Genomic DNA, 16,482 nt, shown 5'->3' on the forward strand with positions numbered 1-16,482 from the left:
CTACCTGAAAGCCATCTCCTGGGTAGCTTAATATCAGGATAATTGCTCTTGCAATACACGTTAGAGTACAAAGCTTTTAGCGTTCCCAGGAGGGATCATGGTGGCAAGTATGGTAACACTGGGATTCCATGTTGGTGACTGGAGTCCCATTGCACTTCATGAAGTATAAGGAGAACTTACCCTGTTAAGAAGAGCTGACAGTTACGCTCCTTTTCTTTCTTAGTGAAGACCTGCATTTGCAGTCTCCCCATTCTCTATATCCCACTGGTGGTCTCTTATAACCCTTTGCAGATCATTGCTATTAGCTGATTAGTCCACGTAATCTCAGCAGAAGAGTATTCTGCCTACCTTCCATGTGACTGCAATTTGGATTTTTCAAATTTGGGCATAGAGAATATGACTCTAGGCATGACTCTATGTGCACTGGAAAGGCAAAGTAAATTGCTACACAGCTTATCTCCAAGCATGGCAGAACATTGTGCTATGCGCCCGCCTACCCTTCATCTGTGCTTTTGCCTCTGGTGAATTGCGGCCACTGTTCTTTTAGGATTCAGGTACAGAATGGGAACCCAAATGACACTATTCTCTCCTGTTTTAAGTGACGCCATTCATGCACTAAGGACAGTGCAGTGGGAATGGGATGGGTTGGGACCTGGGCCTGCCTTCACTGTGTAAGGGGAGGAACTGGGATGATGCAAATACAGTCGCTCTTCTGGCCATAGGGAGGAACCTAGAAAAATGAGCAGAGGGTGGATCAGCAGTGCATGCTCTGGAAGGATCTCCCACAGAAGGGAATCTCTTTTTAAAGAGAATCTGAGAGAGTGCCAGCCCCAGGGAGTGCCTGGCAGCGAGGCTGAGTTGGAACAGAGCTGGGGAGGGCTGGTGGGTAGTGTGGCCTTGTGCAGATGGGCCGCTATCCTGCAGCTCCCCAGGAATCCTCTGCCTTTGGGGGCGGGCCCAGGGCTGCCAGCTTGCCCAAACCTCACAATATTTGGGGTATTTTCATAAAAGTCCCACCTTCTGAATTCGTGTGATTCTATTAGAAACCCAGCTTCCAGTCAAGAATAAAAAGATACATTTCTAGCTCATAAGCTTGAAAATGTGACCCATAACAGTTCAAAACAAGAAGGCTAATAAAAAGAAATGCCTTACTATTTTTTGGAAGAAAAACAAAGATGATTTTAGGAGAGGTTTTTAGGGTGCTTTTTAATATTGTCAGGAGAGAGAAACCAGTTGAGCCTTTTTCTGTACATTCAGGGAGACATCTCAGAACCTTTCCAAGATACTTCACATTCTGCAGGTCTACCATTGTGGGGAGGTAGAGATGGTGAAGCAAATGGCATCAGGCCCTAACTGCATAATGTTCTACTCAACTGTGCTGTCCTGTAGCTGTACTGTGCAGAAATTTCCTGCACAAAGGAGCACATGGAAACTTAAAAAAAAAAAGAGGGGGGTGTGTGTGTGTGAGCTGAATCTGTGTGAAAAGATGTCAAACCAAAAGCAAACTAGCACATCATTACAGAAAGTCAAGATATACTAGGATACATGGTGTGAGCTATTGAGCAACACAGAACAATGAGTTGTTCTACATGCTCACTCCCAATTCCTCAAAGGAACTTTTGCTGTTAATGGCAGGCTGTTGTTAATTATTAGTCTGCATTTTATTAATGTAGACAGTGCTATTTCTTAATACATTCTTGTAATCCTAGTGTTTTCTGTTGTTTTGTTTGTTTTAAATTTCCACAGTTCGGACAAGGATCTGCCTGAGCTTCCATACATACTGCAGAGGGAAATCAAAGGGCCAGTCTCATCCCTGGTTTCTGCATCTCATTAGCAGTTTGCGGATTTTCTGGAGGAGGAAGTGTGGAATATATTCAGTGTCTCTTTATGAGGGGCTCAGGCTCCTGCTGGGCCACACAGCAGTGTGCCTTGAGTTCAACTCCAGCCAGGAGTTGAGAGTCTTTCCAGCAAGGGCTCTGAGCTAAGGCAGTCTGATGCAGATGAGTTGAGTTAGACCCAAAACTTTCAGAGGAAGTTGGGAAATATGGTTTCTCCTTTTTTCTTCTCTCTCTCTTTTTTTCTTTATTTTTTCCTTTATGAGAGAGAAAAAAGGGAAAAAAATAGATATAGGTACTGCTTGGTTGGGACTTGGATGTGCTGGCATCTAAGAGCTGGTTTGTTTATTTAGGTTGCAAGAAGGAATAGGCTAGAGTGTTTGCTGGACTCTGATCTCTGGTTAACACAGGAGCCCTTTCCGTAAATTAACAAGTATGGAGGAAATTATGGGAGAGTTTGAGGACAGGAGTATGAGTTGTTTGAGTGTGGGACTTCTCTGAAGCTTCCTGCATCTTTTTTTCATCAGGGCTGTGCTCTAGGAGACCCTAGATGAAATGTGGAAGGCAAACTCTACTTTGAAGGAATATTGTGTATTTAGGTATATCAGTATACATTGACTTAACAAGACCAGAAGAGAGAAAATAAGAAGATAGAACCAAATTAAGTTGATATGGACAATAACTTCATCAGGGAGAGGGCTATTGAAGGCAAAACTACCTGTATTTTACTACATCTAGGTCAGTTACTAGCTCGTCTGCTTTCGTTTCTAGAATTGCTGCAGTTGTCTTCAACATCTACCTTTCCTGTGGGCTTCAGCCCCCGAACTCTTGATCTATGTGTCTGTAAGGAGGCATAAGCAGGGTTTAATGCAGCAACAGCACTTCAGCATTCCCTTTCTCAATAAATTAATCATTAACATTGACCACTGACTCCCATATTATTTATCTTATACTTTTCCCTATTTTCTCTTAGCTTCATTCTTTTTTCCCTCTTCTGAGTTGATCGCAGCAAAACTTTGTTCCAGTCCCTGCTGTTTGGTAAGTCTCTGCAGCCCCTGCGGGGAGGAGAAAATGGGTCAGAACTACAGACAGCAGCAGGGCACAGTCTTCTTACTGGAATGAGTATGAGGCCAGGAACAGAGAAGTGCTGGAAGCTTCATGCTGTGTTTCTGTGGTATAATAACACAGCTCTGATGGCACACTAATTCAGTTTTTTTACTTTCAGGAACCACTAAGGCAGGATCAATGCTTCCTTAACTGTGCTAGTTCATTATCATAAAATGTAATTATCTCTTTCTGGTATACAGTTTGTAGGACCTATTTTCTGGGGCCTGTTTCTTGGCAGATCTACCTGATAAGGGAACTTCCAAAAATGTGTATTAAAGGGTTAGATTGCTGTGCTGAATAAGTTATTATTTGTATTTCGGTGGGATTTGGGGCCCTGTTGTGATAGGCTCGGTAAATGTCTAGCATAAGGCTAGTCCAAGCCCTAAAGAATCCAGATGTAAAAAAAACCAAACCACAGATAAGAATATGTAATAGGCTCAAGTCAAAATCCCAATCTTTTGGAAGGAATTTGGATGTAAATTGAAACTTGGCAGCTCTAGAGAGCTTATAATTAAAAATGCCAAATAAAACTCTGGTAGGACCCTTGCCATGTCATTGCTGACATTAACATTAGGCTGCCTTACTAGGAATGATAGAGGCTTTCTTCCTTCTTGTTTAATAATGTATTTCCTCTTGGAGGAAAAGTGTGGTGGTAAAACTTGGCAAAGCCAACAATGTGTCTCATAAACAAATTAATTTCCTTCTTCAAACATTGTTTCATTCAAGAGCAATGCATTAAAAATTCCTTTTAGCACTGGTCTTTAACTGGTCGCTTTTGCAGGAATGAAGCAGCCATTCTTTGAATCTCCCTTGAAGTTTGCTGAATTTGTTAAAATCTGCTATGTAGTCTCCTGTTTGGAATGCATCCTTTACTGGATTGCAGCAAGGGAACGATCTTGATAACATACTTCATGTATGACTTTATTTGGAGTTTCTTAGGAAAAAACCATAAATTTGTTTTTAATGGTGACCATTTTCCTGTAATATTCACCCTTAACATTTCTCTAGAAGGATGCAGTTGAGTTTCAGGATTGTTTAATGATTTTTAAAACGAACAAATGAGGGAGACCTGTTCCTGGAGTGAGGAGATGTCATTTCACCTATCTCTGAGAAAGCCTCAGCTGCTTTGCTTCTCCCAGAAACTTATTTAGTAAGGCCCAAGGAAGGGGTAATAGGGCACTTTAATTTGTTTAATATTAGGAATAACTTTTGCTTTGCATTTCTTCATTCATTGATTTTTTTGTTTGTTTGTTTGTTTTTCACACACTACTGTGATGTACAGATGTGATTTGAATACAGTGGGTTTTTTATTGAGACTATACAGTCTCTTTGCCTCCAGTTAGTAAGTGCAGTTGTTTGAAATGCAAATGTATCTGTGTTACTGCCAGTGTTTAATGTTCTGTACAGAGAAGAGACAGAAATGGAGAGAGTGAAGGTAAAGGAGAAGTGATATAATCTAAATGATTTTGTGGTTTAAGACTGAGTGCTGACTAAACCTGGGAGGAATAAACACTCCTTTGGGAAGTGTTTCAGCAATGAAAAGAACTAAGTTCCGTTTATTATATTCTGTAGGAACAAATGAAATTCAGATTGCTAGTTGCCAGATATTCATCGAAACAGTTATGCAACTAAAGTTACCTTGATTTTAGCATTAGTATTTCCTGGAAGAGCATTAATATTTCCTGGAAGGCTGCGGTTTAGGTTAGTGGTTTGCATTCCCTCCTTTTTTGGGATGGTTTGGAATTTTAGAAGTGTTTTTATCCAGTCAAGGAGTAGGGGACACACCATGTGATTGCAGCCATATAGCAGGAGTGGTAAATAAGGCTAAAGCTGTGGAAGACGGTATGCCGTGTAACCCAGGGCTGAATGTGTTCAATTAAAACTATTCATTAGATGCTCTCTCATGATGAGTGAATACAGAGAAAATCAGCACTGGCTTTTGAACCACTTATCAATTAATGAGAAACCAAAGTTGTAATGAGTATGGTGATGAACATTGACTAGTTATAGTAGAAGCTTGTAAGCAAGAAGAGGCCAGAGAAAAATATAGCACCATAGCAATGTTCCCTCACCCAGCCCTGAATAACGAAAGAAATGAATGGAAGTTGCCGTTGTTGGAAAAAAGCTTTCACACACAGACCTGCCTTGTGAGCCGGCACCAATTTTCAGTAGCAATAACTAAGTCAGTGTGCTACTGTGCCTTATAAATGAGATGAGCTTCCTCGTGCATAAATGAGGCTTTCAGCAAAGAAAATACATGGGGTTTGTTGCACTGGGTGGCAAACACCTTGCATTATCCCCATAGCAATGCTGACTGGAAACTACTTGACTTACTACTGTAAGCCGAAAAGGCTGTGTCATGCTGCTCCGGTGTCTCTGGTTGCAGTTGCTTAATTACCAGGACGACAGTTGTTCTTCCGCCAGTACTGTGAATGTTGCCTGGCTTCTTGTCAGTCTTTGTTAACTCTAAGACAGCAGTGGGGGGGAAGAGTGCCTTGTACTTTTTTACCAGTCCTGTGCTCATGTCCTCCACAGAGCTTATTTTCACAATTAAAATGGAGTTAATAGGGATTTTCTGCTCTTCTATCCCACCCTCTTTGTGCCCTGTGCTTGGCTGGGCTGTGTTTTCTGAAGAAACAGACTGAAAATGTATTTTAATGACACTTGGTCCTCTAAACTGTGGGCGGCTTTTGGAAAATGGTACTTCAGGCACAGAGGCACCTTTGAGCTTTAAAGAACATGACCTTCTGTCTCTGGGTGCTTCCACACAGCATTTATCTAGAGATCAAGGTAAATTTTTACCTCTCTGAGATGCTTCCTCTGAAGAAATTGCTTCTGAAGAGAGTTCTTGATTATTTTTTTTAATCATTCCCCACTGCCTGAAAATGGATGCCACCGGTGAGTCACAGACATCTGTCTAGTGGCAAACTTCTAACCCAAAATGAATATTCTTGTCTGATGGTTCATTTCACCACTAAAGACATGATCTATAGAGTTCTAGTAACTGAAGAATCCACATCTATATGTGTTTTATTCCTTAGAGTTTGGGTGATCGGATTGCAATGGCACTGTTTTTAGGAGAGAAGAGATGCTAACTTTATCATCCTGGCTTTACTATAGTTAAGGTTGCATCTGAAAGAATTGCCAAGGTGGTTTCTTCACTGATGTTTTAAATTAGGAAGCATCACCAAAATAAATTGGGTTCAGTTTTGCTGTATCAGTGTCATTTATTATGGAGAGCATTGTGAGCTGAAATGTGTGTAGATGGCTAACAACATAATGTCATTAAGTTATTTTATATTTTCTTGGTTAGAAGATCATGGGATACCCGACATGTAGGCCTGAGGTAGGATCAGAATAGGATTAGACTATATTATTCATTTAAAAATAGTGTGGAAGTTTCAATATTTTAAAGAAGGGGGTGAAATACTTAATATTTATTGCACTTACAGCACAAATTAGTATCAGAGAAACATCCAGTGATCAGGACTGATTCAGTCTTGATGAATTACCCTGCCTTACACAGTGATATAGCTAAAGGACACTTCTAGCTGGCTTTGTTTTGTATGGCCAGTGCGATATATTCCCAAGAGACTGAAGTACTTTCTAAGGAGGGAATACATTGTCCTTGTCGCATCAACAGTCCTTTCTTGGGTACATTGTGACATTCTTTTTGTGGGATGTGTTTGTCACTGTGCTGTATGGGAGGTGTGTGCGTAATGAATCCAGTGGAAATAAACAGTGTTTTCCCCCTTATGAATATTTGATCTATGATTTATTTATCCACCCAGACTTGGACTAATAGCATGTCAAATGCTGCCTGTTTGTTTTCCTGTTGACATATTTCTATCAGCAGTGTCTTCTGTATTACGGACAGGAAAAATATTAGCAGACTTATAAAACAATGGCTTAATGAGACCAATTCTTTGATGTAAGCTAGATGGACTCCACTTGGGAAAATAATAAGAGATTAGGTGGAGGGGACGGGTTTTTTGTCTACTGTGAAGTTGTTCACATTAGGCTGGAAGAAGAGTAAATGGAGACTGACTGACTCCACCAGAAGGTCAGACACTGACTGGTGCTGGCAGGCCAATGTCTGCTAGGGCAGAGCTTGCCTACGTACCCCTGTATAACTGTATGGAGACCTGAGATCTCCATGCCTAGTGACAGCAAGCAAGTCAGAGATAGCTGCAGGTAAGAAGTACAAGTATTTTTATAGAGAAAAAGATCCTAAAAGAGTCTAAACACACCATCTTGCCATAAATGACTAAACCTGTTTAATCTGCTTTTCATGATCTGATGCTGAGTTCACCTTCTTGCATCTGGAAAAAAAAAAAAAATCAGTGGGAGTGTTAAAGCAAAGAATGTCAAATTTGATTATGGCATTTGGGACACCACAAGCACCCATGGGTAATTCACTTAATCAGGAGTCAGTACTCTTGTATTTCTAACTCTGCTGTGCTGGTACCCTCCTGTGTAACTTTTGGCAAGGTAGTCACTTTTCCTCTTGCCTTGTCTATTTATAAACCATTAAATATCCAGGAAAGGTAGAAACCCTTATTAGGTGCTTTATACAATACTTAGTTCAATGGCTGTTTCTTCTGCTAGAGCTGCAAAGGCCACTGTAATAAAATGAGTAATAATGGAGAGTTTTGTCAAAGGTGTCTCCCATTATTTGTCATTGTCTGAGGGGCTGATTTTCTTTGGTATCTTTTCTATTAAAAGAGACGTTTCCACCATATAAAGCATAGACTTTTGCCATTAAAATTGGCAATAGCAAAGGTAGAAAGAATGGCTCCTGCTCATATTTATTTCAAAGGTTGTTTTAGATTTAGTGTAGCTTTGAGTTAATAATAGTTCAAACCTGCATTCAAACTTTGTAGGTGAAAATGCTACTGTTTCTCTCTCCCCAGTGTACCTTGACAATATACTTTTCTGCTTGTAAGAGACAGGCTGTCAAAGACATGTAATTAAATAACATTATGGAGGTTGGCATGCTTTAATTCAAAAGACCAGTGTACAAAATCTAAACATTTTAAATTATTTCTGCTTTGAATGGCTCCTGTAGTTCATGGCTGGTTATGTCCAGTTTCAAAGACTTCCGGCATTGAGGAAAACAGCTTTCCTAAAAGCTGCTGGCAGTTCTGGTATGACTCCTTCTGGTCTCCTACACGTTTTCCTGTTCATTTCTTTTTTACATTTTAAGAAAAGAAAACATTTTGAATTTTCCTGCAATCTTTGATATCAGGAGATAGGAGCAGAAGCACAGACTTGCGTATCTAATTGTGCACTTGGCCTTATCTTTGTCTGCAAGGCTGATGTTTACCTTTGAAAAGGAAACTACTCTTTTTGAACAATTATAGCCTCCAAGCTTTCATCATGTCTCTCTAATTTATAGTGCTTTGCTTCTAGTGTGCTGTCAGACGCTTAGTGAAGTTTTAGGAAGATAATGTCCTTAACAAAAGGGAAATAATTTTTATTTTTTTTTTTAGAAGAAAGCTGTTTTTAACAATAATCTGAGCTGATCAAAATGTTCTTGATAAGCTCGTCTTTTAAATGCAGTGATGATAAAGCTAAGGTACTGCAGTAGGCAGGAATGAGCAGTAGTAGGAAGAGAGAAAGGAGGAAGCTGGTGAAAGAACAGTTCTTCAGAAGAGGATCTAGGGCTTACAGATCGACAATAGCTGTATATGAGCGGGCAATGCTGTGTTGTTTTAGAAAAGCCAAGCCTTAACACTGGATGTGCATGAGCAGAAATATTGACTGCAAACTATGTAAAGAAGCCTTCTAGTCTACTGAAGAATGGTAGGGCTGGAGCTGAGACACTATCTCCAGAGAACTTAAATGAAAACAAACAGAAGTCTAGAAAGTGCAGCCTCTGAGAAAAGAATGAAAGAGGTTTTGCTTTTTGGCTTAGGAAAGGCAGGCTGGGAGATGCAAGAGTGAAACAGGCATGGTGATAAGCTCTGGATATATGTATGTACAGATATAGATAGTTACCCTGCAGAGAAGTAGAAATTAATCAATTCTCCTTGAGCAAGGTGAACTGAAGACCTAGTGACTTCAGCTGCAGAAGTATTTGGGTTAGACCATGAGAAAAACTTCTCTAACAGTAGAAATTGTTAAGCAATGGACTAGATTGTCTGGCATGGCTGGGCGGCCTTCCTCTGTGGAGCCCTTTAATGACAGGCATAATCTAATGAATTCTCACTTCTGCAAACAAATTCTATTTACTGGTTTTATAGGAAGAGAATAATTTTTTGGTGTGTGTTTATTGGGTATTCTTGCTAATACCAAATTCACAATGAAACATAAGCTAAGTATCATTCTCAAAATGCCTGTTTTGCTAGCAATTCCTAGAAAATACAAATCTCCAGTCTCCTATATAAAACCCATGACTGGTTTGAATGATTCCTGTTGTAGCTGTAGTACTGTTACACTGCTAAATTGAATCCTGTGCAGCCATAGTGTAACCTCAAGAGATAACACACTTAGGGAGACTTCTAGAAACTAGGGAAACATGCTCACTCTTGCCTATGCCCAGTTTAGAACAAAGCAATGAGCTTGCAGGTGTAGCTTTAAAGATGAGCCTCAATTAAACCTCATTTTAACATGCAAAAGAAGATTTTCAACAGAATATTTTCTAGATAGTCTAACAAAAACTAATGGATGAAAAAAGTTAACATAACTGATTTACTTTTAGCACATGAAAGCATGTAATAGCATGAAAATGTAGAATAATTGTGATGTGAGAAGAGAAGAGGGTCATGTATTTACTTTCAACCTGTTGGAGCACAGAGGGCTTAAAAAAAGGCAACAGTAGGTAATGCCTAGTTAAGGTAATGAAGTATTTCCTATTATAACATTGTCATGTGTGTCTAAAGTCTCACGAGTCAAGCTGTGATTGTTAACAGAGTATCTTAAACTAGGAGAATGGCACAATAAATGAAAACTTTCATAAATTTTAATCAATTGTGATACCATTTTCCTTGGTAAGGGTGGGGTAATTCTTACCATCATTGACAATAACTCGCCATTGAAATTGTTCATGTTTTCTCATTACTAGTATTATTGTGTGCTTTTAATAAGTACAATGTATCTGATTGATGTCTACAGGATTAAGCATACACTTAAGTGCTTAGTAGAAGTTGGGTCCTTAAATGACCCTTCTGTATTTCCTTTGTTATGGCACTAAACCTGCTGGGCTTCTTGAACTTTATCTGAGTAAGTGCTGCGTACTGTATTTATATCAGACACATTTTTTTGTTTGCATTTTGGCTTTATGAAATGTCAGAATCAATCTTATACTAATGAAATGTCCAAATTTCATCTCAGCTATGATCATAGCTGCTAATCCTATAAGATGTTTACTTTCTGCCTCTCTGGCTATGTATAGTAACAGAGAGTCTGCCAACTTAAGCATGGCTGACAAACGTCTCCCTACTGCTAGTCAGTCTAATAAATGTTATTTCATTGAGTAAAGATTTAAAATTAATTAATTAAATGTCATTAAAATCCCTTGCAACCTTTGACAAGTTTGCTCTTACTGCAGGCCAGTAAAAGTAGTTACCTGAATGCTGCGTAAGTGCCGCCTGAATCCCATTCAATTCAGTAATTTTTGTGCTCTAATCTTACAATTTCTTAACTTTAATCATTGTGGAATACAGCTTTTGATGGTAGTGGCTGTGTTTGGGGCAGAAATTTGGAGGGAGAAACTAGAGAGGAAAGGTGGGCTGTTCCAAGGGATGCAAAACTGACAGGAAAGTGTAAGCCAAAGGCCACTCTGAACAGAGTCTAGTTTCCTAGCAAATCATACAGAGTGTAACTACAACCGCCCCAAACCTTTCTTAAAAAATTAATTTTAAAATTTTTACTGTGGCATTCTCAAAGTGAGAGCTATATAATTCTCAGCATGAAATCTCAGGGTGCTTTGCTTCGTGAAGGCTGTGGTCAAACAGTTCACAGGCAGACTTTTCCACAGAGGAGTGTGGGTGTGTTTGTGTATGTAGTGACAATTTTTTACATTTAGTTTCTAAACTTCAGGCCCTGATTTTCCACATCCATGCATTCCGAGTAGCCTTTGGCACCTATGGAAACACCACCAGTAGCCTGCTCAGGCACAGTGGTGTATTTGCACTGGCATAGTGCGTGAGGAATTAGCCAGGAACAGTGCCCTGGTGTGCTGACCACTGTAGAAAAAAAGATCTCAACAAATGTTTCTCAGACTTCTGATATCCAAGGAACACTTTGTTTTAGATGGGAATTGCTAGGTAGATGACAGATGAGGCCAAGCAGCCCTTACCCAGTGCAGCAGTCCTATGAACGGTCATCAGATCTGTCAGACAACACGACCCTTCTTTGGCCTCCCAGGGCTCTTAGTCCTCCTGGGTTCTTGAGAGAGGTTATATGGGTAGAGCACACAGGTGTCTTGCAAAATTTCCCTTGCAAACCATTTGGGAATCACTGAACTTCCTTGCCCCCCCTCCAAGATAGGGAGCAAGCTGATGAGGAAGAGGAAGTAACACCCACAGGAACATTTTGGGAATATGATTTGTCACCTAACTTGTTCTGACGTAAATGAGTACAAAAGCTCAGAAGCAGCAGCCACTGCCTGGCTTGGTACCTCTCACTGATGCTGCACAGTTACTGACTGAAAATAGGAGATCCATTTTTGGATGCTTTCCATTGAAGTGTTACTGCTCCTCATAGTTCTACGGATGGACAGCAACCAGCCAGGAATTAGGTGATTTTGGCAGTTTTTAGCAGTATGATCTGACATGAAACCTGGATGTGTTATCTCTACTTCTGCATTTAGTCAGGCAGTGCCACTGATACAGCAAAGGAAGAGCAAAAATACAGTTTTAATTTCCTTGGATCAGAAGATCTTTCCCTCAGAAATCAACCTCTGGTGTGGCCAGTCAAGACCCTGTTGATTCACCTTCCTTAAAGAAATTGATCAGGATTTACAGTATTAATATCTTCCTTGTTCCAGGGTGAACCAGGAAGGTCCACTTTTCTAGGTGACCCGCCACTGGCTTTTGTGTGTTCAGAAACAGGAGCCTAGCTTTTAAAAAATGTAAACGAGATTTATTCATAGTGTAGGTACACAGTTATCAGAAAACATGAAAAACAGCAGCCCATGGACCTCTGTTCTTGAAAATTAGTTGTGTTTTTCTCTTGTAATAGATTTGTCCTCATCTGATTCTCACCCTTGTCCAGTTAAGATTGCTGGAGTTTCTATGTACCGTGTCTTTTTTTGATATCTGTGAAGGATTTGTCACCAAATCCATGTTACAGCTAAATAAATGATATTTCCTACAGTGACATGGGACCAAATATACCTTTCTACTAGCTCTACTGTGCAGGACTCAAAATGATCCTTAAGCAGCCTGTAGACTTAAGAACTCGCACCTCTGGAAGTCACAGGCAGAAAGGCGTCATCCCTCAATGCCTGATTGAGAACCACTTTCTGTTTAATATTTTTAACCTTCTCCTTCTGTTTAGTTCCTGCTCTGCCACTTAATGTAATGCCTGTTTATTGCAGACTGCTTTTAGTTTGGTCCTTTTAAAAGCTCCCTGAAGCACAATGATGCCTAGAAATTAATGTATTCCCTTCCTGCACATCAAGCAGATGTGTGTATATTGAGTTAGTGTCTCTAACATTTAGCTGATTCCTTTTCAGAGCATAGTTGAATCACTGCTACAAACCAAACACATTTGTGGCTTTTCCTCCTTAAACTATCGGGATATGTAGATTTACATACACAATATTTTTAGCTTAATTGCAAAGCGCTTGTGTGACTTGAAGGTTTTTATGAAATCACTAGTCCTAAATATGCTACGCTATTGAGCACAATAGTGTTCCAGTTGTTGAATGTGTCTGGATTCAACAGGAGCATGCATAAGGCACCCTTGGCCTTCCAAGACCTTGAAGTGGCTGTCTTTGTCATCTTTGCCCACCCACCCATCTTTTTCTTACTGGTTGGAATAGAAGTCGTCTTTGAAAAGATTACTGCTGGTTGAAAAGCTGAGGACTTCGGTTAACATGGTAGGTAGAAGCATCCTTGCCAAGGAATGAACATGTATTCCAGCTAACTGTACAGCCAGGTTAGGTTAACTCCTGCTTCTCCTTCTCTAAAGTGAAAGAAAATCCTCTCCTAATGTTTATATTACACAAAGCCATGACTGTTACTTCTCAGCTGTGGTTGAGGTCACTCATTTTACCTGTAAATGGTGATGCCTTATTTTCCATCAGAAAATGGCAGTATCACTCCAAATACCTGCAAATCTTCTTTGTATCATATCCCATCTTGCTGAGGCAGTCGACAGAAGTAACTCTTTGGAAGAGCATTGGTCCTGTCCTACTTTTCTAGCTTTACCACGAAGAAAAGTACCATCACACTCAGAACTAAAAATGCCAACTTCAGGTTGCATTGTGTTTATCAAGGTAAAACATCGTAAGGATGATTTATTTCCTGGAAGTCCCACCAGCCCCTTAAGGTAGACAGAGTAGCCTTCCCACTGTACTAAAGACTTAGCTGTTCAAGTGAAGTCTTTTAAAAATATAGATTTATTTTAAGCACATGAAACATCAGGATAGGCACAATTATTAACACAGAAAGATTAAATATGGCAATGAGCTTGCAGTCAGACAGTGCAAGCAGTAACTTCAGAGGCAGAGGTTACCATTTCACATACGAACACCTGCTGAAAATTGGTTATTTTTGGTACTAGACATTCTAGGCTTTGCTCATCTCAGTTTTAATTTGAAAATACCCTGTCACTCCACCCCTTCCAAGTTTTTATTTAGAAGTATTTGCATAAATACCTATATATTTTAAATATTGCATAAAGTGCATTCAGATGAAGGATGGAAAAAGGTGAAGGCCCAATTTCCAGTGGACTAGAGGGGACTGAGGCAAAACATACTCAAACCATTGACTAGAAAGAGCTTGGTTTTGAATCAAACCCTAAGAACACATTGAGTAATGGCACAGTAATGCAAACATCGTTTCTAGGAGACAACTTTAGAGGAGATACTAACTATTAGAACTATGGCTTGACAGCCTATTTGCCTTTTAAGTTTTGCAGAGCAAGGTCACATTCCTCTGTTGATAATTACTAGAATAAAAATATGCTGAAGTTTGAAATGTTCCTCCTAATGTGATCCTGAACAGTTGTTACTGTAAACAACATTCTATTTATTTTGAAATAGTCCATTAATTCTTGGGTCTTATTGTCTGCATTTTCCTGTAGACTGTGAGCTGCTATCTTGGAATTCCAATTAGTTTTTTGTTGTTAGAAGTGCAGCCATTTCCATCTTTAACTAGCCTTTAAGCCTAAAGCTGTTTCTGTTAACATCAGTGAATCAGCATGTCTTGTTCAGAAGCTTAGGCTTTATAGTTCACAAGTAGTTAAGGGAAATCTAAGGACAGCTGAAAGAAAACACCAGCTTCAACTCTGAGCTTCTTGTAACTCATTTGTGTCTCTCAGAAACTTGAGAAAGGCTAAGGGATACTGCAAACTAAAACACTCTGGCATCATTTTTTCCCCTTAGGACATGTTGGGGATGTAGAGGAATTGAGCAGCACCAAAAATTCCACTTGTTTTTACACAAGTGGACTCCTCAGTCTCCATTCTGAGAGGTCACTGCAGTGCCGGAGCCTCTTACCTCTCAGCACATCTGTTATTTTTGTGGAAGCATAAACTTGGAAGACAGTGAACAACATTCCCAGTATTGTGATACATACTCTTGGATAGAATAGTTACAGTGGTTTTTCCCTTAGACTCAAACAGGAATAACTCCTCCTGATATGAAAGTAAAAAAAAAAGAAACTTTTTTTTTTTTAAATTGTAACTTCCATCTCTATATTATATCAGTTGTGCTCATGAATAGCCAGGGAAAAAAATCCTGTAGAATTCAAGAGCTGAATTCTTTAACTCTTCTCAGTCATCCTTTTTGTCAGAGGTACTTGAGTTACACTCTTCATTGCCTTCAGGACAGACTTTATTTCTTGCAATTGGTGTTGTTTCTGAGACTGGAACTGTATTCTTTCTAACTGGACTGTGTTTGACTTCAGGTGACTCAGTGTCATCCTCCTCCAACATATCTAACTGGTATCTCTGTAGCTCTAGGTATGTAGTAAACAACTTGGCATATTCTGGATGCTTGAGTGCAAAGTCCTTGAACTCCTCTGAAAAATACAAAAAACACGGATACGATAGTGCAGCAAGAGAATGAAAGAAAATTTCAGTGCCTGCTCCTTTTACTGAAGCTGATTGCCAGTTAACTTTCCTCTGAAGCATCTCAGGCATACCAGAAACAGGGTAGGAGAACCATCAGATAATTTCAGGGAGAAAAAAGGTAGGGAACTCCTACTGTCAATATGACTATCAGAGTGCTCTTTGTTATAAAAGGATGTAACTTACCATAGGACAGCTTCCCGGTTTCATCTGCATCTATTTCTTTAAAAAGCATAGAAACATCAAGGTCAGGCACCCCCAGAGCTGATTGAATGATACAAGCAAACTCATCTTCCCTTATAGTGCCATCCTCATCCATGTCAAAGAGCTGGGAAAGACATCAAATGTAGAAATACTTTAGCATCAGTTTGCCTATGAACCTTCTGTGCACATTATCCACCCATATTAGGTTTCTAGTATTCAAGAGATGATCTGCAAACAGTGCCTGGGATTTGAAGAGACTGGTTGCATCTCAGCTACTTTCTCTTGCGAAAGATTTTATGTATTTTCTCTAGAATAAGACTAAGCAGACACTTAGCAAAGCAATGTACATGCGATAGCTGGGATTAGAATATTCTCTAATAGGAAAAGCATGTAGCAAACCTGCAACAACAAACCAACCTCACAGCATCAGTTCAGTAATAAAACCCATACAAAACTGATAAAAACAAAACATAAACAAAGGTCTATGTTAATTATCACTGTGAGCTATGCTAAGGGTCTACTGGATTTGGCCGCTCTATACTGGAACATCTTAGGTTTTAGTCTTCATTTTCATCAAGTTATGGCACATCTGCCATCAGATTAAACTTGCCATCGCTTATGTTCTGACACAAAGTACCTAAATTTTAGTATATGTGATCTGTCACCCACTAAGGAATTATTGTAATTAACAAGGAATTTTGGTGACTGGAATGTAGGCAGTAGATGTACACTGATTATCCCATCCTTACCAGCACAGTGACAGTAAGCATCTGCTATGAAGCAACCCCTTGAGAAACAAAAGGCATGAATGGCCGTAATTCTTAAGTACTTGCTACAGGCAAACTTTCCCGTTGCCAAGGAAAGTACATTTAGTGGTAGAGAAAACAGGTAGCAAAAGGAAACCCATAGTTCCATTTCAGACTGAAACAGGCTTTTACCAGCTGAACCAGTCATTTCCCGCTGAAACTGGGAATTAAATTACTAATTTCATAATCAGCGCAACTGTTAAGATACTGAAGAGTAGAGTCTAGAAAACAAAACAATAAAACAGCAACAATAGCTGCTAGGCTTGCTTCTTCATAGGAATCTGTAG

At 39.6% G+C, this 16,482-nt stretch overlaps 1 protein-coding gene across 2 annotated transcripts in view; it reads right to left on the bottom strand.

Moving 5' to 3' along the window:
- Positions 1-13,494: 13,494 nt before the first annotated feature.
- The window catches only part of LPCAT2 (lysophosphatidylcholine acyltransferase 2), a 33,343-nt gene continuing 30,355 nt past the window's right edge, over positions 13,495-16,482 (bottom strand). For both annotated transcript variants that reach the window (XM_049805017.1, XM_049805018.1), the window contains exons 13-14: positions 15,372-15,513; positions 13,495-15,136 (exon numbers count right to left, since the gene is read on the bottom strand). In XM_049805017.1, coding sequence (XP_049660974.1) covers positions 14,889-15,136; positions 15,372-15,513 — 390 coding nt within the window. In that variant the 3' untranslated portion in view covers positions 13,495-14,888. The remainder of the gene's footprint in view (positions 15,137-15,371; positions 15,514-16,482) is intronic.

Source organism: Accipiter gentilis, chromosome 7 (genome assembly GCF_929443795.1).
Source record: "Accipiter gentilis chromosome 7, bAccGen1.1, whole genome shotgun sequence".
NCBI lineage: Eukaryota > Metazoa > Chordata > Aves > Accipitriformes > Accipitridae > Astur > Astur gentilis.